Source organism: Chelonoidis abingdonii, chromosome 6, assembly GCF_003597395.2.
Source record: "Chelonoidis abingdonii isolate Lonesome George chromosome 6, CheloAbing_2.0, whole genome shotgun sequence".
NCBI lineage: Eukaryota > Metazoa > Chordata > Testudines > Testudinidae > Chelonoidis > Chelonoidis abingdonii.
The window spans coordinates 18,785,990-18,810,611 of record NC_133774.1 but is presented as its reverse complement, the minus strand read 5'-3'; the positions used below and the strand labels follow the sequence as shown (position 1 = coordinate 18,810,611).

Genomic DNA, 24,622 nt, shown 5'->3' with positions numbered 1-24,622 from the left:
ATTCTGTAGGTTAGCAAATATTTGTTTTTTAACAAGGGAAATATTTGTAAATACAACAGAACTCGAGACAAGGGCTCATCCTTATCTATTTAAATCTTTTTTTCCACCATAGGTACTGCCTAGATTAGGAAAAGGAAATGTTTTTAGCAAGTGTGTTAGCTAATAGATCTACAAGCACCACTGTCTTTGCCTCCACTGGCTGCAATGTGGTGTTTTAAAATGTGTTAATTAAGCGTTCTGCTAACAAGTTTGCTAAACACTTCTGTTTTCCTAAGCTTTGTCTTCACTGCAAAAAAATGTGTATTTTTGTACATCTAAGTAGCCATGTCTCTGTAAAAATGTAACAGAAATAAGGACAGGTAAGTTTTTCATCTAAATGGAGCTAGTTGGGGTCAACTCTATATTCCCACCTGGGTGTGTGCCTTGTCTCCACTAGGATTTTACAACAAGATAGTTACCTAAGTGTAAAAAACCACCTTTTTTGCAGTGAAGACACAACCCTGGTTAAAGACAGCACTATTGTGAGCTTAAGTCTAACAGTGATTCAAATACAGGACAGGAGCAGGTTTCAGAGTAGCAGCTGTGTGAGCCTGTATCCACAAAAAGAACAGGAGTACTTGTGGCACCTTAGAGACTAACACATTTAAGTAAAGGTGTTAGTCTCTAAGGTGCCACAAGGACAGCAGCAGAGACTGTAATTTGAATACCTAAATTCATAAACATACAGGGAAAAAAACACGGTAATCAAATTACATGCAATTGTAAAAATCCCCATCTAAATAGTTTCACTTGCAACATGTGGAATATATCAATTTTTAAACTCAGACGCAGGTATAGGTTCCCCTGGATATATATGCAAATCTTTTGGTTTTATATCTCTCTGTTCTCTCTGGGTCAGATTCTTAGATAGCGTACATTAGTGCTGCTCCACTGAAGACATTGGAGATATCTGGGGTTTATACCCACTGAGAAACTGAGCCTCTTTTCTTAAATTCTTATATATCTTTGTTTTATCTCATGCCCTCCCCTTCCCTGGCCCAAAACTAATTACTCTCTTCTAACTGTCAGGGTTTTGTTTTCCTCTAAAAAGCTGTAACAAGTTTCTAGCAGTGAAATTAATCTACCAAGAGAAGTCATCACGATACCACCAGAAGGACAAACAGATCCATTTTTTGTACACCCAATTATTGGGCTAATTCTCCTGTAATTTACACTGGTTTTACACCACTTTAACCAAACTGATCAATGGAGTTACTCCTGATTTCCAAGTGTGGGAATCAGATTCACTGGACTTCACCAGGAATCACTGCAGCATTTACACATGAATATCAGGCATTAGATGTTTCCAGGCACAAAATAAACTTCAATACAATACCCCAAGAATGCGGAGACACAAAGTACAGTGCAAGACAAGGGAAGAGAGACTATGCAATCACTGTGACAGAGAAGAAAGTAAAACAGACATTTTCTACTTCAGTGTTTCAAATATGACGAAGTTCTATAAAGGTGTTTCTTCAGATTACCAGATATAATAAAATATTTTCCATTAAAAAGTGGTGAGGACAAACCTGTGTATAACTTCAGGAAATGGAAAGGGAGGGTAGAGATAGCATCTAGCTATGTAACAACCTTCTACCAAATTAGGACAAATGAAAAGGACAAATGATCATGAGCGATATGACCCTAAATATTCTGTGAAACAATATAATGGGCAGACAATGAATCTATGATTTCTGCCTCTGAAAAAGACCTGAAGATACTTATTTATTTATTATTGTATTTAACAGTTTACATTTACATTGGCCAATTTTCATTTAGTTTGTCATGCCTATCATTGACTTGAATTGAGTATGTATAGGAAATCCTAAATTTGTCCTGGTCTCAGGATAAAACTTTATACATAGTGATCTGTGATGTTAATCTGCAAAGTGCACATTTTTCGTCTCCTAACATTGTCCATCCTGGCATCTGTAGTTTTAACTTACCATCAGAAAGCGTCATGACGGTAAGATCTTCAGTGGACACCCCAGGGCCATAGTGGTTATAAGCCAGGAACCGTAAGGTATATTCCGTGAATTTTTTCAGCCCCTCCAGTTTGTATGATAGTCCATCAATCTCTATATTCTGGGCACATAAAAGTGATAATTGTTATTCAGGGGAAATGTTAAAGGTCTGACAGTAATGCTGGGGGATGAACAGATTAGACAGTAGGGCTTTTCTGTGTCTAAGAGGTAATGCTAAATCCTTATTTAAGTTGCTGTAAAAGGTAATTTGTAACATAGCATTGCTTGTTACAGGTCAGTTCTCAATAGAGTCTCTGATATTAAACTGCTATATTTCAAGTTATAGCTGACTCTGGTGCTTAGACCTTTGGTTTAGTTGTTATTTAAAGCACAGTAACAAGTTTCCTTGCTTAAATCAATCACTCCTTCTCCCATAAGAAAGTGATAGGGAAAGGAGGCAGGGAAGAGAAAGGAGCAAAGAAAGGCTATGAGTCATTGGGAAATTCTAGGAGAAAAGGAGTGCGTGAAATAAAGGAAAACAAGAGAAGAGAGATAAGATTTTGGGGAGTGAAGAAGCCAGATAAATCTATGCTGGGATTTATGATGCCTGTGATTCTTACAAGCTACTAATAAATTAAACTGGCTCAGATGGAGAAAAAGCGAGTCTCTATTTTACTATACTGTCCTCCTCTAAATCTCTCTTTTTGTAAAAAAATGTCACATTTCATCCACATAACATCTCTCAATGACCTCTATAGGATCACTAGGCCACCTTAACTTTACATCAGCTACCGATGTACTATATTAACAGCCTGAACTGTTTAAACTATTTATTTTCTAGAGTGCAGGATCCTTGGAGCTGAGACCGTGATCTTACATGTTTCCACATAAAAACACACAGTTATTGCAGAACACCAATAATGACGATGATGGGAATTCCCTTTGGTTGTCTCTCTCATTTATAAGAAATACAGATAATGCCTAGACTGGGTTTATATATTTTACACCCCTGGAAGGGACTTGGCCCTGAGGAAAGGGAAAATGAGCCACTGAGGAAACAAATTAGATCATACTTACCCCCATTTCCTGTATAGAACTTCCCTTAACACCAGTAGTGTCTGAAAAATCTAAAGGATTTTTGTAAGAGGAGGACCCTTTGCTTCATTTCTAGATTTTGGATAAGAAAGGTAAACTAAGCGCTTGTTTCTCTCCTGCTTACACCAATTGTATACTGGTGTGAATCCATATGGCTTGATCCTGCTGCCATTTAAGTAAATCATAAGACTAATGTGGATTTCAATAGGTCGTCCCATTTACTGCCATGGAGGTACTCCTGTTCTGCACCAGTGTAAGTGAAAGAAGAATGAATTCCTCTATATATTAAAGTACATTGTAATACAGCTGTGTAATATTCAGCTACAGTGGCATGTAAATTCTCACAGTTCAAACCTGCCAGGGGTTATAAAGACTTGATTTAAAAAAAAAAAAATCCCAAGGCACTTAACCTGAAGAGTAACCACTCCAGTCTGTTATGCCATTGAAGCACCAAAATTTCCACTATCAACAGGTTTAAAGCTGCTGAACAGATATCCACGGTCACTTGGATTGAACGCTTCTTCTCCTTCGAGTGATTTTGTCACGTCATCCAGCAAAAGCCTACTCTCACAACTAACTGAAAGAAGAGCATACAGCACCATTAACTTGCTCACCTGTTCTTTTCCAGTAGCAGTCTCTGTGCAGAACAATCTGTAACCTTGGACTGGACCATTTGCATAGGCAGGGGGTTCCCAGGAAAGAAGAATTGAGGTAGGTGAGGTAGATACAGCCCACAGGTTTTCTACTGGCCCTGGAACTTGCACTGTATGAAGAAAAATTGCCTTAATAAAAGCAGTCATTTATTGCAGCTCAGTTCCTTAATCATTTTGTTATCCTTTTGACTGCTCTGGCATATCCTGACCCAATATGTGTCCCCAAAGAAGCACACTTCTCCTGCTGAATACAGCTATGCAGAGCTGAATGTTTTTAACACTGGAGTGAAGTGCCTTTCTCTATGAGGAAGCATTTAATAGACTTGAATGGTGTTGGGGCAAGGCATGATTAATCCATAAAGAAGCTCTGCAGAGTGATACAACATTGCATCACAATAACCTTTAAAGTACAGAGATGGCTTTGTAAAATACTGCCCTTCATTTAGCATGTTGTTACAAAAAGTATGAGTTATACTTGTGATTAATTTCTAGTGGATGGAAACAGAAGTTGCTCTCCATTCCCTTCCCTCCCATTGTTTCGCCTTTCTACACTTCTCCTTTTTGTTTTGTTTTTTCTTAATATTCTCTCCAGATTTTTCAAAATCTATCTATCTATGTATAGAAAAAAACAGCCCAAACCTGATCAAACTCAAGACTGACTAAAGAAAAGGACGGACTTTAGCAGACCCATTACTCTCTACTTACAAAAGAGCAAAACTCAAAGAGACACAACTGAAAATATCAACACAAAATCCAGTTTCCAGAGAAATACAACATAGCCTTACCATAACTTCTTGTGTGTCTATTCAAGCTCTGTATAGACTGGCTCAAGTGCCACTTGTTTAAAATTGATGTAATGCACCATATATTGGCTTGGTCTCCTATTACCAGTGCAACAATGGGGTTTTAGTATCACTGTGTTATTTCTTATTTACATTGTTTGCTTCATGTCCCTATTTATTTACTTAACCTTAGGTATATTTTATATGCTTTCCTATAACTCTGTCTTTGGATCACAAGTACATGGTTGCTAAAAATAATCATCATAATAAAAATAATCTTGGGCCTACTGGGAACTATGAGACACAAGACTAATTCTATTGTCTCCTTGGATTCGCAGTTTGGCGCTGAACATTGCTAATGATTTGGTAGGAGGAAATGCAGTTTAGAGTGACTGTGAGACCTAAGTAAAAACTTTCAAACGTGGATGCCTAAAGTTAGGCCCTGAAATCCATATTTAGGCACCTAAAGAACTTTCAGGTTTGACATTTTTGGTGAAAGTTAATTATATACTGGTAAGAGAATCCAGCACATCCCCAGTTCTGTTTCATAACAAAACTTTTATGTTTGTGCAATATCTAGCACTCCAAAGATGTTACTGGAACTCACTACTTATAAAATAAAAGCAACAATAAAAGTTTTAAAAACTGCAACCATCTGACACAATCTTGCAATTATTGGAGTTAGTGCAACCAGTTGTAACAATACTTTAACCTGGAACAGATTTATTTGCAGGCAAAGGAAAAACTGAGACCAAAAATACAGAAAGCTAAATTATTTTTCATTTTCAGTGTGATTTCATAGAATTTGGGGTAGGAAGTGAAAGGGGAGATTTTTTGGCATGAACCAAACCAAATTTAAATTGCCTGTTTTCATCACAAATTTAATGGAAAAGCCTCCCAGTGTTGCACAGCTCTAGCTATACAAATATGTTTTTCACTCTGAATTCTGAGTGTCACTGTCATGAACAGATAGTTAAGGGTTAATGCCTCTTTTACCTGTAAAGGGTTAAGAAGCTCAGTAAACCTGTCTGACACCTGACCAGAGGACCAATAAGGGGACAAGATAATTTCAAATCTTGGTGGAGGGAAGTCTTTTGTTTGTGCTCTTTGTTTTTGGGTGGTGTTTGCTCTTGGGACTAAGAGGGACCAGACGTCAATCCAGGCTCTCCAAATCTTTCTGAATCAGTCTCTCATGTTTCAAATTTGTAAGTAATAGCCAGGCAAGGCGGATTAGTCTTATTTTTGTTTTCTCAACTTGTAAATGTTCCTTTTTTGCTGAGAAGATTTTACCTCTGTTTGCTGTAACTTTGAACCTAAGGCTACAGGGAGTTCCTCTGGGCTATATGAATCTGATTACCCTGTAAAGTATTTTCCATCCTGATTTTACAGAGATGATTTTTTTACTTTTCTTTCTTTAATTAAAAGCTTTCTTTTTAAGAACCTGATTGATTTTTTCTTGTTTTAAATCCAAGGGGTTTGGATCTAGACTCACCAGGAATTGGTGGGGGGAAAGGAGGGGGGATGGTTAATTTCTCCTTGTTTTAAGATCCAAGGGGTTTGGATCTGTGTTCACCAGGGACTTGGTGAAAAAGCCTCTCAAGGCTGCCCAGGGAGGGGAAGGTTTTGAGGGGGACAAGAAATGATCCAGACACTGAAATTTCTGGATGGCGGCAGAGTTACCAAATCTAAGCTAGTAATTAAGCTCAGAAGTGTCCATGCAGGTCCTCACATCTGTACCCTAAAGTTCAGAGTGGGGAAGGAACCTTGACAGTCACATATTACTAATGTTATGCATTCACTGTTGACTTGAACTAGTTACCAAATAACAAAAGTGCTATACTTGGGAAAGTCCCTTTACCACTAAGTCATTCCATGCACTATCATTCCTCACATGTCAGGCAATGAGAAGGAACCACTATGATGACTAATACTTTCAAGTCTGTCTCTACAGTTCATCTGTCCCTTCAACTGGAACCCAAGGAAGAGTAACCAATGAGAGAAAACAGAAGAAAATTGGCAGAAAAGTCACAGAACAAGTGAAGAACCAATTCTGAAAATGATCTAAACTCTAAAAACGAGTGTGATCAACAGTGTTTAAAATATCTGAGTTGTTGTTGCATGTCAATACCTTTTTCTTATCTGAATATGAAATGGTCTATTTGTATTTTACATATAGAAAATACCGTCACGCAAAACAAACTTGCCAGTTATTGTGCAGTTTGGCAGACAATTTCTATAAAAGGTTTTTCACAGTCAAATGAATGTTACCAGACAGTTTCATAGAAGAAAGCTGTTAGGGTAAAACTAACAGGTTTGTGGCAAGTGACAGGGAAAGAACATGACACTTTCTTCAGCTAATACTTGTGTATTTGACAATATGCAAGTGCAAAGCAGAGGATATCTAAAAGACTGCCTCCAGCTTCAGAATAAAGACGGTGTTGACAATTTCATTCCTCTGGCCTAAACAGAACTCCCTGCAATAAGGATAAACCATGGGAGACAGAACTTTCTCTGGGGCTAGACCAAGATGTGGAGTAAACGGGTCCCTCAGGAACCAAGGACCGTCACTCTCCACTCCGAGTGCAAAGGGCATTTCTTTGACCTCTAACAAATACATAGCAACATGTGTATTAAAAAACCTCAAACCAAACAACTCACTCCGGTGCACACACTGCACCCTCTGGGGAGAGGAGGAAAAAATGAACAACACATGACAGATGTCTGTCATATAGCTGAATGTACTACTGGAAGGCACTCAGATACTGCAGTGATGAGCATGGTAGGAGAACCAATAGAGAATTTTGTAGAAAGCTAAAAATTAGTGAAAGGCTGCCAGTGACATATACTTTTAAATAACATTTAATATTCATGCTAATCTAGAATTAATACATTTAAAAAGTTTTTTTTTTCCCTCCAGCTTTCCATTTCATTATATTTCAGAATGTTCAACAGGCCCTCTAATGCGCTTAACTTCTCAACACTTTGGCATGCGGAAATTCTTCAGTCTCTGCCGATCCCTGCTGACAATAATGTAGGGGGGAAATAGCCCTTTGTTTTGGTTCTTGTTTTCCTGTTTTTGTTTGTTTGTTTGTTTGTTAGTTAATGGGAAGACTTTAGAACTACAGAAAGAGTCATTCAAGAAGCACAAACCACGTCTTCCAGAAAAGTCATTCTCTTCAGAACTGTCAATTTCCTGGCCAAAAAGGAGCACACCCAAAGATGAGAAAGAGCAAAGATTAAGTGATTCCCGCCCCCCAAGAAGTGTGCATAAACTATGAAGTCATTTTTATATTTGATCATTAATAATCACACAAACAAAACATGCTAAGCCTATTTGCTCCATTGAGCATTTCACTCCTGAGGTTTGTGACACTTTTGTAAAATAAAAGCTACAGTAATTGTCAAAGAATTTGATTCTACTCTCACTCATGGCAGTTTTACATCAGTGCAACCCCACTGATTTCAGAGGAGTTACTTCTGATTTAGACCATGTAAATGGGAACAGAGTCAAGCCTAAAGCTACAAGTGCCCAAATTCTACATGATTTTCAGTGCTGCCTTTAGAAATATGGTTCTGTTCAATATCTACATAAATGATATTGATAATAGCATAGAGGGTACACTTATAAAGTTTGTGGACAATATCAAGCTGGGAGGGATTGCAAGCACTTTGGAGGACAGAATTAGAATTCAAAATAGCAAATAAATGAAGGAGTACTGCAGAAAGGGGCCTGGGGCTTATAGTGGATAACAAAACAAATATTAGTTAATTACTGGAACAAATTACCTAGGGAGGTAATGGAATCAGTCATTGGAGGTTTTTAAGAACAAGTTAAACAAATATCTGTCAGAGATGGTTTAGAATACTTAGTCCTGCCTCAGTGCAGGGGACTTGACTAGATAACCTATCGAGTTTCCTTACAGTCCTACATTTCTTTGATCTATAATACCTTTAACTGTCTTCATTTCTCCATAACTGCTGATGGTTCCACAGTGTCTCATTGTGCCTGACTGGAGTTAATGGGGTCCCATTTCCACAAAGCATTTAAGCATGTGTTTTATGTCCATTCCTATTCAGCCAAGCACTTAAGCACATTGTGGGACTTCAGCAGTTGTTTAAAGATAGGCACATGCTTCTGGACTTCACTGAATAGGGATAGACTGCTGAACTGGGGTGTGAGAATTTTAACATTGGTTCCAGTGCACACAGGTTCAAACCTAACAAAAGCTGCCTTTTAATTATTTCCAGCAGATTGTCCACTCTGATGAGGTAGGTCAAGACAAAGGAAATGCAGGTCAGCATTAGAATGCATAAGGAAGGCAGAAAACATTCAAAAGCTGCTGAAATATAACACCGATTTTTTTAAACGGTCAAAACCAATGTTTTTAGATTAGAAGTCAATTTACAAAAACTTTGTGAGCTTAATTTCAATAGGTGTATAGAGGTAGGAAGTCCAGGACCTGTTTTTCAGTGCTTAGTAAGTGCTACTGCTTACTTTGGTCATGCATAACCAGATTCATTCGTGCCCCACCCCCCCTTATTAAACACTATATGTGCACATATGTAGCCAGGCTCCCACATTCTCTCAGAGCACAATCCTTCTCACAAACCTTCTCAGTTCTTTTGCTCTGCATTCTCACACAGATCTCCTAACTGCTACCTCTTACTCAAACTTCTATGCATAATCCTTAGTTGTTTGTATTGTATCTGTCAAATTCTGTATGCTCTTTTTCAGGGCACAGGTATCATCTTCTCGAGTGCCCTGAACACCTCTAGTATTACAGAATATGAATAACAAACAACAATCCTTCCCTATGCATCCAAATCCTGACCTGGACTTCCTTTGTCTCACACAGCGTCAAGGTGGCTACTTCTGTTTATAATTATCATCACCATTACGTATTATTCCAGCACTCAGGGGCCCCAGTCATATTTGTGATTGTTGGTCTTCTTCAGTTATATGCAACACATTTTAAAACATTTTTTCTAGTGATTCATTCTTCCTTATGAGATTCAATGATTAAAATTTTATTTTTATTACATTTCACTTTCCCTTAAAACAGCTGGTTCCTATGTTGATTCGCAATAAAAACATTTAAAATGTGACACATTTACGAAGCCACTTGCATTTATTGATAATAGAGTGCATGCTTTGATTGTGTCTTTGATTTTCCCCCACTTTCCCTGTGGTTAACAGCTTTAATGATATTTCTATAAAATCTGTTTCTGTGCTGTATGGGGAGTTGGGACTTCAAAAAGCCTGCAGGCAATGTAATTATTAGCATAACGAAACCCTTGCTTCCCTGCACTGTATACTGTTGAAAGACATGGCAGTGGTTTGACAAGAAATGCAAAAACTACCCTCGGCTGCAGATCCACAGGAGTTCTGCTGGACACTTTTCACTTCTGCTGCGACAGTAGCTGTCACTTAAAGATATTTTCACATTTTGTTCTGCTTTGCATCAGGTTATTCTGTATTTACTTACATGGTGTGCAACTATATTCCACAGTCAAATATATTAACCTACTCTATGGTGTTTCCTTCACATTACTAGCAGATCACATATCATCAGATATGCAAGCAGCAGGTCTCTTCCATATGCAGGTCTCCCAATTTCCCTGTAGAAAGTTGGCTTTGAGGGAGGAAGTTGCCTTCCTTGCACAAGCCCTCTGTTTATGGGGATGAGGACTAATTTGTATCTAGTTAGAGGGCTTGGGAAAACACCTCTTGATCCACTTAACCGTAGTGCAGGTATCTGATTTTTTAAAAAATGGGGAAAAGGGAGGTACAGGAATAAGTGACTTGTTTATTGTCACTGTCAATTGCAGAACAGGACATAAAAAAGAACAGAGGACAAAGTGCGCTCTTCATTTACACAGCTGAGATGCCCATTGAAGTGAATGAGATTAGAATTCGGCCTTGGTCTCAACTCCTTGCCCAGTAGTCTCAAAATAACAAATGATACTAACGAAGTATAACACACACACACACCTCCATGCAAGGGAAGTTATAGAAAGCTCAGAACAAAGGAAAAGACAATTTAGATGGAAGAACTTCCCTGCTATCTCCTCTACAAATGCATCCTTGATTAGAAAGATACAGTGTGTCTGCACAGCAGGGGAAGTACTAGATATTTTCCCGCCCCAAGCACGGCAGGCAGGCTGCCTTCAGCGGCTTGCCTGAGGGAGGTCCCTGGTCCCACGGATTCAGCGGCATGCCTGCAGGAGGTCCACCGAAACTGCGGGACCAGCGGACCCTCTGCAGACGTGCCGCCGAAGGCAGCCTGCTTGCTGCCCTTGTGGCGACCGGCAGAGCGCCCCTCGTGGCTTGCCACCCCAAGCATGCGCTTGGTGCTGGTGCCTGGAACTGCCCCTGCTACACAGCAAACGTGCAGCTGGCCCGAGTCTGCTGACAGGCTCATAAGAGGGGAGGGTCTCAAAGCCCAGGTTCCAACCTGAGCCTGAAGATCTACACTGCAATTTTACAGCCCTGCAGCCTGAGCCCCAACCAGTTGACATGGGACAGCCACAGATGTTTATAGATATACCCACAGAGCATTGACATCTGAAGGAATCATTACCAGAGCTTTTAAGCTCAAAGGTTCCTACACTGGTCTGTGGAGAGTTGATCTGGTCACATGGGGACAGATTTTCGTTTAAGTATCTAATTAAAGACTAGTACTCAGTACTTCGTTTAAGTACCTAATTAAAGACTAGTACTCAGCACTCAGCAGCTCTCCTGGTGACACTGCAGCCAGATTTTCATGCTGAGCTGTTCTAAAAAACTGTGGGAGCTGATCAGTTCAGCATCTTGTTGGCTCTCCTCTAGGGTGACTACATGTTTCGATTTTACAGGAGCAGTCCCGATATTGGGGGCTTTTTCTTATGTAGACTCCTATTACTTCCCATCCTCTGTCCCGATTTTTCACACTTGCTCTCTGGTCACCCTACTCTCCTCATTGTTTGCAGCTGCTAAGTTGCAGTAAGAGACAGACAAGCATATATTAAATGATTTATTAGTATTACTTTTCCACAGGAGTAATTGCTGTAGTTGCCAAAGTGAAGCTACATAATTGCAAGTGGAGGGAGAGGTAGTCTATATAATGGTGTCTGGGTCCAGGAGCCAAGCTCTCTATTAAGATGAAATTATTGTTCGTGACTCTGTCAAACTTCCCTTGTTAGCTTGGATAAGTCACATAATGTTTTTGTGTTTCAGTTCCCCTACTATAAAAGGGGCAGAATACTTTCTTTTGTCCACTCCTAGTCTTACCTATGTAGCTTGCAAGCTTTCTGGGACAAAGACTTAGTCTAAATATGTATAGCCAGCACAATGGGGCCTTGATTTCAGGGTCTAGATACCGCAGATACTACAAATATATCTTAACTACAGAGGGAACTACTTTGATAATTATCATCATGGAGTTAAAGGGAGAAAACTGATTTTATAATCGGGGCGGCTCCAGGCCCCAGCATGCCAAGCACGTGCTTGGGGTGGCAAGCCGCGGGGGGCGCTCTGCCAGTCGCTGTGAGGGCGACAGGCAGACTGCCTTCGGCTGCTTGCCTGCGGAGGGTCCGCTGGTCCTGCGGCTTCGGTGGACCTCCTGCAGGCACGCCTGCGGAGGGTCTGCCAAAGCCGTACAACCAGCGGACTCTCTGCAGGCAAGCCGCTGAAGGCAGCCTGCCTGCCGTGCCTGGGGCAGTAAAATCCCTAGAACAGTCCCTGCTTATAATGCCTCCATATCAAGTATGCGATTCAAGCATGGGAAATAAAACTTGGTTGCACCATGTCAATCTGAAGGACCAACAAGGCTCTTCTTTCACTAACAACCCACAGTTATGATAAAGTTTTAGTTTAGTGGAAGTATTCAGAAGATAAATTCATTACCACCATAGTGGATGTTGACTGGTTTAGAAAGAACTGTATGAAGATAAATAGATTTCATCAGAATGCCATCCAGAAATCGTTTTGGAATGATTCTGAATAAGCTGAAACTGTTGTGCTCTCATGGTGACAGATAAGATCCATTTTATTTTATAGTAATTGCTAAATCATGTCAGATTATGTCAGACAATACTAAATTAAAATCATAGGCATGCTACTCAAGCACTACTAAACTGAAATGATTTTTGCTGGACCTGAAGATGAAGGGAAGAAATTGTCCATAATCTTTCTTAAATTGCAAAAGTACTTCACGTTAAGGAGACATTTTTTTCTAAGTAAACACAGAGGTTGCAGATGCTATTTAAAAGCTTTGGATGGACTGTGTTGTCTCTTAAGCAGGTTCTGACTACAGAGAAACAGATAGGAATTCTTGATGCTTCAATGGACATTGGTTTTCCCCATCATCACATGTAGGGGGACACGCTTCTGCACAAACACATAATATATTGTGAGGGATCTATGCCAAGGCTTCCTGACTCTGTACTGCAGTTTGGTCTCCATGTGGCATACCTGTTAAAGTTGAAGGTCCAGAAACTGGAGATTTTATACAAATAATACCTCAATTTGTATGTTTGATAAATATGCAAAATCTCAGTTGCATATATATGCATGTATGTATTTAAAACACTACCACAGCAGAAATGGGAATGATTTGTCTGAGCCAAACCAGAAACTGCCATGTTAAGTTCATTGGTGTTTCTGACCTCACAGAAGCCCTGATGGGAAAAGCTCTGAGATCATTCAGGAGAAGATTCCCTCTCTCTCTCTCTCTCTCTGGGGGAGATATTTCAAATTCACCTTCCCAGTTCCCCACAAGACTCACAGAGCCTGGCTCCAGTTCTTGCCCAGCTGGCTCAGGCTCCCATAGTGAAATCCACTCATCAACATATAGGCACTATATCCCCAATACAGCCCATAAGCACTATGCTCTGAGGTCTTCCGGGAAGTAGCAGTGAGATGCTCTACACTTCTAGGCACTAGCCATAGACTGGAGCAACCTAGCTGAGACCACAAACTAGAAGGTCTTCCATAGGATTCGGAGTGGAAATGAACAACTTGCCACGGAAACAGCTTTTCCCTCTCGTGGGTGGCTGGATCCATGATTTTTAGCTGCCCTCTGCTTGTGGAAGCAAAGAGAAGTATGGGGCCCTGTGCTGTTACAACAATACACAAAAATACCAATAATCTTAGCATTGTCTAGAATGGGATAAAAAGCATACATCAAAGGGGAATACACATTTCCATTGAAAACATAATACCTGACACATACATTATCTTTTATAAGCGAAATGGTATGTCATGTACAGTGCAAATAACCTGTATTGAGGAGAGGAAAAAATGAACTAAAATCAATAGAAAAAAGCTATTTACTTCAATCTTATTGGAATTCCCTCTGAAAGGACTATAATTGACCCTAATACAGTCCATTCAACCAGCAAGAGACAGATTTCCACACTGGGAAGTTTATGTATACACTGATATCAGCCATAGCTAGACAGGTTCCATCAAAATGGTGCAAAGAGAGAATTATCCATTTCAATTATCACTGCAATGCAGCATCAAAGAACTGGGCAACAAGGGGAATAAGGGCTCATGCCAAGCCAGCGATTTACAACAAGGAACAGGAGCAGATGCATCAATTTTGTTTTCAGCATTTTGCGTAAGCTAACTTCAGTGCAGCAGGAGGAAGCCTAGAGTAATTGTTCTCATTGCTACTGTTATAATTATTGATGCTTTTGTGATAACTGATGCTGATATTATACTTAGATAACAGTTACCCTGGAAAAGGACATCACAAGAGACACTCCAGCTCATTAAAGTTCAGGGCCATTTTTATACCTAACAAAATATAAACAATTTTAAAAAAAATTCTGCAATAAATGTAAAAAATGTCCTTTGTGCTCAGAGTAGAATCTCCTTCTACTGTAGCGACAACCTCGCTAATCAGGAGCAATCAAATTAAATACCCGTGTGCCTCAAACTGTCACGGATTTAGAGGGCACTTAATCAAATACTATCAGTTCTACCCTAAGTGTGAAGCTAGGGAAATCTCTTTAGAGGATAAATTCACTACTAAAGATGCTCTGTATTGTTCTAATGTAAAATGTATCCCTTGCTTTCTCGCACTATGGGACACAGGATGCAAGTCTCAGAAAGGGAATATGGAGTCACTCAAAGTACGTTGTAATTACATATTTAATGTATCCATGTGAGTTTCTAACAAGATTCGCACTTTTCAAAGGAACCAGTAGAATGGTTCAAATAAAAGTAGAGCGATGTCTAATGTATTATGCCAGTTAATTAAGATGAATGGTGAACAGTAAATAACTAGTTGGTGCTTCTCAGAATTAAACAAAAGGCAATTAAAAAAAATAAAATTACTTTTCGGTCTTGATGAGTTCTGTCATCTCTCTCTTATCAGGGAGTAGCCATGTTAGTCTGTATCCACAAAAACAACAAGGAGTCAGGTGATACCTTAAAGACTTACAGATTTATTTGGGCATAAGCTTTCATGGGTAAAAAACCTCACTTCTTCAGATGCATGGAGTGAAAGTTACAGATGCAGGCATTATATAATGACACATGAAGAGAAGGGAGTTACTCACAAGTGGAGAACCAGTGTTGACAGGGCCAATTAGATCAGGGTGGATGTAGTCCACTCCAATAATAGATGAGGAGGTGTCAGTTCCAGGAGAGGCAAAGCTGCTTTTGCAATGATCCAGCCACTCCCAGTCCCTATTCAAGCCCAAATTAATGGTGTTACATTTGCAAATGAATGTGTCAGCAATGCCCCTCTGGCTAAACTGGACAGTTCTTACGTAAAAGAATAAATGGACACAAACCAGATATCAGAAAAAGTAACGTACAAAAACCATAGGAGAACACTTCAGTCTCCCTGGACTTTCTATAACAGATCTATAAGTGACTATTCTTGAACAAAAAAACTTCAGAAACAGACTTGAAAGAGAAACAGCAGAACTAAAATTCATTTCTCTTCATGTGTCCTTATATAATGCCTGCATCTGTAACTTTCATTCTGGGCAGCTAAAGAAGTGAAGTTTTTTACCCACAAAAGCTTATGCCCAAATAAATCTGTAAGTCTTTAAGGTGTCACCAGACTCCTTGTTGTTTTTGTGAATACAGACTAACAGTTCTGGGTCAGGTTCTGTTCAATATCTTCATCAATAATTTAGATAATGGTATATAGAGTACACTTATAAAGTTTGTGACTGATACCAAACTGGGAGGGGTTGCAAGTGCTTTGGAGGATAGGATTAAAATTCAAAATGATCCGGACAACCTTGAGAAATTGTCTGAAGTAAATAGGATGAAATTCAATAAGGACAAATGCAAAGTACTTCATTTAGGAAGGAACAATCAGTTGCATGAGTACAAAATGGGAAATGACTGCCTAGGAAGGAGTACGGCAGAAAGGGATCTAGGGGTCATAGAGGACCACAAGCTAAATATGACTCAACAGTGTAACGCTGTTGCAAAAAAAAGCAAACATTCTTCTGGGATGTATTAGCAGGAGTGTTGTGAGCAGGACACAATAAGTAATTCTTGTGCTCTACTCTGCACTGCTTAGGCCTTGACTGTAGTATTGTGTCCAGTTCTGGGCACCACATTTCCGGAAGAATGTGGACAAATTGGAGAGAGTCCATAGAAGAGCGACAAAAATGATTGTAGGTCTAGAAAGCATGACCTAGGAGGGAAGATTGAAAAAAAAAACTAGGTTTGTTTAGTCTGGAAAAGAGAAGACTGAGGGAGGACATGATAACAGTTTTCAAGTATGTAAAAGGTTGTTACAAGGAGGAAGGAGAAGAATTGCTCTTCTTAGCCTCTGAGGATAGGACAAGAAGCAACGGGCTTAAATTGGAGCAAGGGAGGTGTAAATTGGACATTAGGAAAAACTTACTAACTGTCAGGTTGTTAAGCACTGGAATAAATTGCCTAGGGAAGTTGTGGAATCTCCATTATTGGATATTTTTAAGAACAGGTTAGACAAACACCTGTCAGGGATGGTCTAGATAATACTTAGTCCTGCCAAGAGTGCAGGGGACTGGACGAGATGACCTCTTGAGGTCCCTTCCAGTCCCGTGTCTCTATGATCATCCATAGATCTCAAAGTGCCTTTACAAAGGAGGGTAGGTGTAATTATCCCCATTTTTTAGGTTAAGAAACAGAGACATAAAGAAATGAAGTGAGTTGCCCAGCAGTTGGTCCTCCCATAGGGCTCTTTTTTCAGAGCTTCACAGTATAGGTCTACTCACCTCTGGCCTGCAGTGCAGTACTCAGTTCTCCCTATAAGCTCCTTCTCCAGCCTGTGTGGCAGGATGGAGCTGCCTAGGCCCAGAGCAGTTCTAAACCCCTTTCTCTCCTGTGTGGGGGTTTGTAAACTCCACCGTAGTGGCTTAAGAATTAAGTAGTGTCACTAGCCCTTGCTTGCAGTGTATGGTATTTTGATTGGAAAATGGGTTTTTTTCCTTCTCCATTACTACAAATGTTCCAGGGAAGTTGCATGTCTGTGGTGCTGATTTGTTTCTTCAATCTCCAGCCCATCCTTCCAGTGGATGTAATAGCTATAATATAATCACATGATTAAATACTGTGTTTAACTCCAACTGACTGGCAACTGTATATTGTCAGAGTCAGGGGCGGCTTCAGGTCCCAGCATGCCAAGCGCGTGCTTGGGGCGGCGTGCCGCGGGGGGTGCTCTGCCGGTTGCCGGGAGGGCGGCAGGCAGCTCCGCTGGACCTCCTGCAGGCGTGCCTGCGGAGGGTCCGCTGGTCCCGCGGCTCCAGTGGAGCATCTGCAGGTACGTCAGCGGGAAGTCCACTGGAGCCGCGGGACCGGCGACCGGCAGAGTGCCCTCTGCGGCGTGCCGCCGTGCTTGGGCAATGAAATGCCTAAAGCCGCCCCTGGTCAGAATGCAGGGGATGGGATTATGTGACTGACATCTGTCGTGTAAAGATTTACTTCATTTTATTTAATTTTATTTTTAAATTTCAGCACGTGCTGAAAACATCCTGTTAGCAGAATCTGTGCAGGCAAAGAGTGAATAAGAGTGTGTATTTTATTCATAAGCTTTGACTTTGTGTTTCCCAAATCCAAAGCCCTTTCTTTGAAGTTAAAGGAATTGGCCTATAAGATGTGTATTCATATATGGTATCCCTTATATATAGTGAATGAGGGGGTGCAAAAGTCAAATAGTGGCCAGTTTCTCCACAAAGCTAGATTTTCAAAAGAGTTCAACTACCAGCAGCTCCAATGGTGACACTTTTCTTTTGAAAATATCAGCCTCAATAATTAAAAATCATCAGTGAGTCCCCCTGGAAACACTAGGTTGGCTTAAATATAGAAAATTTGAGGTTCTTTTTACTTGCCTTCTGGCTTTTGAGCTCTTAGAATTTTTGTGCTCTTCTCCACAATTGACAGCTAGGAAAAGACGGTTACTCACCTTTGTAACTGTTGTTCTTCGAGATGTGTTGCTCATATCCATTCCAGTTAGGTGTGCGCGCTGCGCGTGCATGTTCGTTGGAAGATTTTTACCCTAGCAACTCCGGCGGGCCGGCAGGTTGCCCCCTAGAGTGGCGCCACCATGGCGCCTGATATATACCCCTGCCGGCCCGTCCGCCTCCTCAGTCCTTTGCCGGCTACTTCCGACAGTGGGGCATGGAGGGCGGGTGTGGAGATAAGATATGCAACACATCTGAAAGACAACAGTTACAAAGGTGAGCTGTAACGTCTTTTCTTCTTTCGATGTGGATTGGGTGTATTCCTTTCCAGTTAGGTGATTCCCAAGCCTTACCTAGGCGGTGGGGTCGGAGTGAGAGGTTGCAGCGTGTAGCACGGCAGAGCCGAAGGCTGCGTCATCTCTGGACTGCTGGACCAGGGCATAGTGGGAAGCGAAGGTATGGACGGAGGACCAGGTCACTGCCCGACAGATTTCCTGGATGGGCACGTGGGCAAGGAAAGCAGCCGATGCGCAGGTGATGGCCACCAGGAAAGCAGTCTTCCAGGAGAGATAGAGAAGGGAGCAAGTTGCCAATGGTTTGAATGGAGGGGACATGAGTCTGGCCAGAACCAGGTTCAGGTCCCAGGTGGCTGGGGTGGATGGAACAGGAGCCCCGCACACACCATGGACTGTATCCAGCCACCCCACTGTAGGGAGCCCAAGACGTCTTGGGGAACGGTGACAATCATGTCCAAAGGATGTCTGGTTAGACGGTACTGTGCAATGAGCCAGGACTGGAGGGGCCGTAGGCGGAGCCGTGCATAGCCCGTGACAAACGTGCAGGCCGCCATGTGGCCCAAGAGAGTCAGGTAAGTGCGTACTGAAGTCAAGGGTGCTGCCTGCAGCCTTTGTATGATGGCTGTCATGGTTTGGAACCTCGACAGGGGAAGAACGGTTCTGGCCAGAGTGGAGTCCAGGATGGCACCGATAAACTCTATCCTCTGAGTGGGGATTAGTGTTGACTTTTCCACATTGAGTATTAGGCCTAGGCTCACGAAAAGGCTTTTGACCATGTGGACGTGGCTGAGGACTTGAGTCTCAAAGGATCCCCGGATCAGCCAGTCGTCGAGGTATGGAAATACATATATGCGACTGCGGCGGAGGTAGGCGACGACCACAGCCATACACTGCATGAATACTCTCGGGGTCGTGGAGAGGCCGAACGGAAGGACCACAAATTGAAAGTGTCGGTGGTCGACCACGAACTGAAGGAACCTCCTGTGAGGCGGGAAGATGGCTATATGGAAGTAGGTGTCTTGCGTGTCGAGGGCGGCGAACCAGTCTCCAGGATCCAGGGATGGCATAATGGTCCCCAAGGATACCATAAGGAACTTCAACTTTACCAGGTATCTGTTGAGTTTCCGCAGGTCGAGGATAGGCCTGAGACCTCCCTTGGCTTTGGGGATCAGGAAATAGCGGGAATAAAACCCCTTGCCCCGCTCGCTCTCAGGAACCTCCTCTATGGCTCCTTTGACGAGGAGCACTTCAACCTCCTGCAGGAGGAGTTGCTCGTGAGAGGGGTCCCTGAAGAGGGACGAGGGAGGGGGTGTCATAAACAGATAGCTAAGGGTTAATGTTTCTTTTACCTGTAAAGGGTTAACAAAGGGAACCAAACACCTGACCAGAGGAGCCATCCAGGAACCGGATTTTTTCAAAAGCTCAGCGGAGGGAATGTTTGGGTCTTTGTCTTTGTCGGCGTCTCAGCTATGAGAGGGGGATTTTTCTATCTGTAAGCTTCTATCTTCAGTTTCAAAGTTGTAGTACAAAGGTTAGAAAACAATAGGCTGTTATTGGTTTTTTGTATTTACATGTGTGTAGTGGCCTTGAGATGTTTTAAATGTATCTTCTTGAATAAGGCTGTGTATTATATTTTTCTTTTAAGTAATAGCCCTGTGTATTGTCAGCTATGAGTGAGATCATGTTCATATGCGTTTTCTTCTCTTTTTATATAAAGCTTTCTTTTTAAGACTTGTTTGAGTTTTTCTTCTGGGTGGGCTAGGAACGAAGAGGAGGGAATTCTCTTTGTGTTAGATCACGGAGGCAAAGCTTGCAGCACCAGGGAATTTGTGGGAGGGGGAGAGAAGGATAGAATCATATTCTGTTTCCTTGTATTTGGTTGTCTCTTTGTGGAATAGAGGAGACATGCTCTTGGTAGTGATGTAAGAGATGCATCAGTAACTCTCAGGTTAGGCCAGAGAGGAAAGTCTGGGGTGGAGAGGGAGAGGGGAAGGGACAGGGTTAATTCCCTTTGTGGTAAGACTCAGGGCTGCTGAGTCCTTTGGGTGTTCATCCCAGAAAGTTTTTGGGGAGACCAGAGGGAGCCAAAACCCTGGAATTTTTGGCTGGTGGCAGCGAGATCAAATCTGAGCTGGTAATTAAGCTTAGAGGGGTTCATGCAGGCACGCAGATTTCTGGACGCTAAGGTCCAGATTTGGAGATGCTTATGATAGAGGGGCGGGAGGGAGGGGGAGAGACAAATTGCAGACGGTATCCAAGTTCCAACGTGTGTAAGACCCAGTGGTCCAAAGTTCACCGGGGCCACACAGGGAGGAAAAACGAAAGATGGTTGGAAAAGGGAGGGGACGGATCTACGAGAGAAACTGGTACATCGCCCTCGGGCGCACCTTCAAAATGAAGGTTTCGGGCCCAAGGAAGGCTTGGTTCTGTCCTCCATGGTTGCCTGATTGTCTACGGCGGCCTTTTCTGTTACGCCGCCTGGCGAAGTCCTGCCTCTCCCAGGGTTGGGGGTAGGGCCAGTGTTGTTGCTGAGGCTGGAAGGGCCTGTGCTGGGTGACGGGTGTATGCATCCCCAATGCGAGCATAATGACCCTATTGTCTTTTAGGCTTTGCAGCCTTGGGTCAGTCTTGTCAGAAAACAGGCCCTGGCCTTCAAATGGGAGATCCTGGATGGTATATTGGAGCTCCGGAGGAAGGCCAGAGACCTGTAGCCAGGAAATGCGGCGCATGGTAACGCCAGAAGCTAGAGTCCGGGCAGCCAAATCTGCGGCGTCCAGAGAGGCCTGCAGGGAAGTTCTCGTGACCTTCTTCCCCTCATCAAGGATCACAGAGAATTCCTGACGGGCGTCTTGTGGAAGCAGCTCCCTAAATTTGTCTGCTGCCACCCAGGTGTTATAACTGTAGCGGCTAAGGAGAGCCTGCTGATTGGACACCCGAAGCTGGAAGGCGCCCGCAGAGTAGACCTTCCGGCCGAGCAGGTCCATGCGCCTCGCTTCCTTTGACTTTGGGGCCGGGGCCTGCTGACCATGGCGCTCCCTCTCGTTTACGGATTGGACGATGAGGGAACACGGGGGAGGATGAACATATAGATACTCATACCCCTTCGAGGGTACCATGTACTTGTGTTCCACTCTGTGTGCAGCAGGGGGAACGGACGCCGGAGACTGCCAGATGGTAGTGGCATTAGCCTGAATGGTCCGGATAAAAGGAAGGGTGACTCGAGTGGGTGTGTCTGCAGACAGTATGCTCACTACCGGATCCTCAATTTCTGACACCTCCTCGGCCTGTAGGTCCATGTTTTGCGCCATGCGCCTGAGGAGGTCCTGATGTGCCCTGAGGTCTAGCGGAGGGAGGCTGGTGGATGTTGTTCCAGCCACTGCTTCATCTGGGGAGGATGATGAGGAGAGACCCGGCAGGAGTGGATCTGCAGGATGCTCTGCCTGGAGCACCGCGTCCGACTTGGGAGGGAGTTCCGGTTCCTGAGGCTGAGATAACCTCTCCTCTGTAGAGGGAGGAGGAGGACAGGAAACTGTGGCCTCCAGAGCCCTGTGCTCAGAGGCAGTGGAACGCTGGGGAATCTGCTGAGGGCCTTGGGTTTGATGGTACGCCCAAGGTGTCCAGAATCTCCACTGCTGCGGTCCATGCTCCTGAGGTTGGGGATCATGGAAAAGAGCAGCAGGCCCATCGGTGTCCAAAGCGTACGCGCTGTCCACCTGCGAGGAGACAGACGGCTGGTGGGATGGCCAGGGAAGGGCCGAATGGGACTGATATGGGTCCCTCGCTCCTGACGGCGGAGACCTCCTCAGTGCCGGAGATCGGTGCTGGGAGTCATAACGGCGCCGCGATCGAGACCGGGACCTGCCACCAGCTCGGTGCCGGGAGGTCGACCGGAATCTGGAATGCTGATGGTGGGAGCGGCTTCTCGAGTCCCAGTGCTGGTAGCGATGGCTCGAGCCAGAGCAGTGCTGGGAGTATCGGGACCGGTGTGAGGAGGACCTGTGCCGCGAGTACGACCGGTACTGCCGCGGTGAGCGGTGCCGGGACTGCGAGCGGTGCCTGGATCGAGACCTCCCACAGGACCGGGAACGGTGCCGGGACTGCGATGGAGATTGGTGCCGGATCGGTGAATCCAGAGACAGTGCTCTCATGGCTACAGGCTTGCTCTTAGACTGCAGAACCTGCACCGGAGGCACCGGGGGTTGGGGCAACGCAGACTCGGTCAGTGCGATGAGGTCCCTAGCCAAGGAGAATGTCTCTGGCGTAGATGGGACTGTCAGCTCAACTCCGGATCTTATTGGGGAGCTGTGAGGGACCGGACTCGACGGACCTCTCGGGCCCAGAGTCGACGGAATCACCGGTATCGGTGCCGCGGCAGAAGTCGGCGCCGGGCGCTCCATTCGAGTCTGCTTGGCCGGAGTGGAAGACGTCGAAGGTCTTTTGTCGGACCCCGGTGCCGGGGAAGGCCGGTGCCGAGGCATTTTCACAGGTGCCGGAGCGGAGTCGGCACCCGGTGCCGAGGACGAAGGGTGAAGTGCTGCCTCCATGAGGAGAGTCTTTAAGCGCTGGTCTCTCTCTTTCTTGGTCAGCAGCTTAAAGGCCTTGTAAATGTGGCACTTGTCAGAAATGTGCGATTCCCGGAGGCACTTCAGGCAGGAGTCGTGGGGATCACTCGTGGGCATCAGCTTTTTGCAGGCCGAGCACGTTTTGAACCTTAGCGAACCGGGCATAAGCCCGGCGCCGGGTGCGGGGGAGGCCTAAAGCCCAAGCCCACTAACTACGTATAACAAGAAAACAACAACTATAAAATTAATATTCTATACTCTAACTATAACTATGTACAACTAGTAGAACAATGAACAAGGAGAAGCTAGGGAAGTGGAGGACAGCTATGCCGCGCTCCACAGTTCCAACGACCGACATGGAGGAAAGAAGGAACTGAGGAGCGGACGGGCCAGCAGGGGTATAGATCAGGCGCCATGGTGGCATCACTCTAGGGGGCGACCTGCCGGCCCGCCGGAGTTGCTAGGGTAAAAATTTTCCGACGAACGTGCACGCACGGCGCGCACGCCTAACTGGAATGGATATGAGCAATCACTCGAAGAAGAACTTACTATTATTTTTCTTTTAATGAAACCTGATATTCTTACAAAATTAAGAATACGTCTGGAAGTGGAGAGTCAGATTTTTAAAAGTTTTTATGTGTGTGTTTGTTTTTTGTTGATGTTGTTGTTCATTGAAAGAAATCAGATGCTGTGTTTCAATATAACTTTTTACAATGGAATTGAAACAATGGAAGGTAAAATTAAAATGCACAGCATTAAATCTACTGAGCCTCTGCTGCTCAAAACTGTATTTCACCTACAGGGAAGTAGCATTCAGCAGTTAGTCTGAATTGGTAGGGCTAGCTTCACACCATTAAGCAGCTCCTGATTTAACTTTAAACAGTTGAACCTGGCTTGGCTGCCAGAGGGGAGTTGTTGGAAGCAACAGTAGTCAGAAGTGGATGTTAGAGTAGAACAGGGTTGGGAAGCAGAAGAGCGAGTTCAGCTCTGTGGAGTGGTGTATGCAACTGTACCTTGTTCGATTATGCAAACTCAAACTTTTGAAGCTACACCTTGAGATGGGGACCTTTTACATTTTGGGAAGTCCTATGGTCTGAGTTATACTGGTCAGACTAGATGATCACAGAGGTCCCTTCTGGCCTTGGAATCTATGAAATCTTTGTCCACTGATCACTTGTTCCATAAGGACAAGATCAGAGGCTCAAACTGAATAAAGAAGTGACTCACAGATTCTTGCTCTGAGCAAAAGGTGTTATGGACTTGTAACCACAGAAAACAAAACCTTGGAGGTTGAAGTGCTGATGCCTACCAGAGCCCTTGTTAGAGGTGGGATGATCTCTGGTTATTGGCATGCATACAGGTTCCTTTATTGGTTTTAATATGTTTTCTCTGTAACGCTTTTGCCTTAAGAATAAACGTGCTTGCTTAGGAAAAGCTGTGTGGTACCTTTAACTGTAGGTAATTTTGCTGTTTAGAGCCTCTGAGGAGAAAGCAGAGTAGGCTCCGACACCTGGCTCCAAGCATGCCCACTGGTCTCTGGTTCCTGAACTCTGCACTGACCACCAGCCCTGGATATCCACTTCCCACTTGCTGGTACCGGTTTTCCACAGATGCTGACCTAGTATGGGGGAGTTACAGCATAGCATTTTGGTGCACACACCTCTAGCCTGACCTGTGGGGTAGTGTAGACATGCCCTAACTCTCTCAAATTGGAATGGGTGCCAAACACCATCAAATGTCATGCTGTTGTGGTGATGCACAAGTCTATTAGAAGGAAGTAGGCAAAAGTCACCAGTTCACAAAACATTTTGCAAATGTACATCCAGCAGA

At 43.5% G+C, this 24,622-nt stretch overlaps 1 protein-coding gene across 1 annotated transcript in view; it reads right to left on the bottom strand.

Moving 5' to 3' along the window:
* Positions 1-24,622, bottom strand: part of DCC (DCC netrin 1 receptor) — a 978,992-nt gene that overhangs the window by 273,575 nt on the left and 680,795 nt on the right. The window contains 2 exon segments of the mRNA XM_075066875.1: positions 1,986-2,124; positions 3,713-3,861. Coding sequence (XP_074922976.1) covers positions 1,986-2,124; positions 3,713-3,861 — 288 coding nt within the window.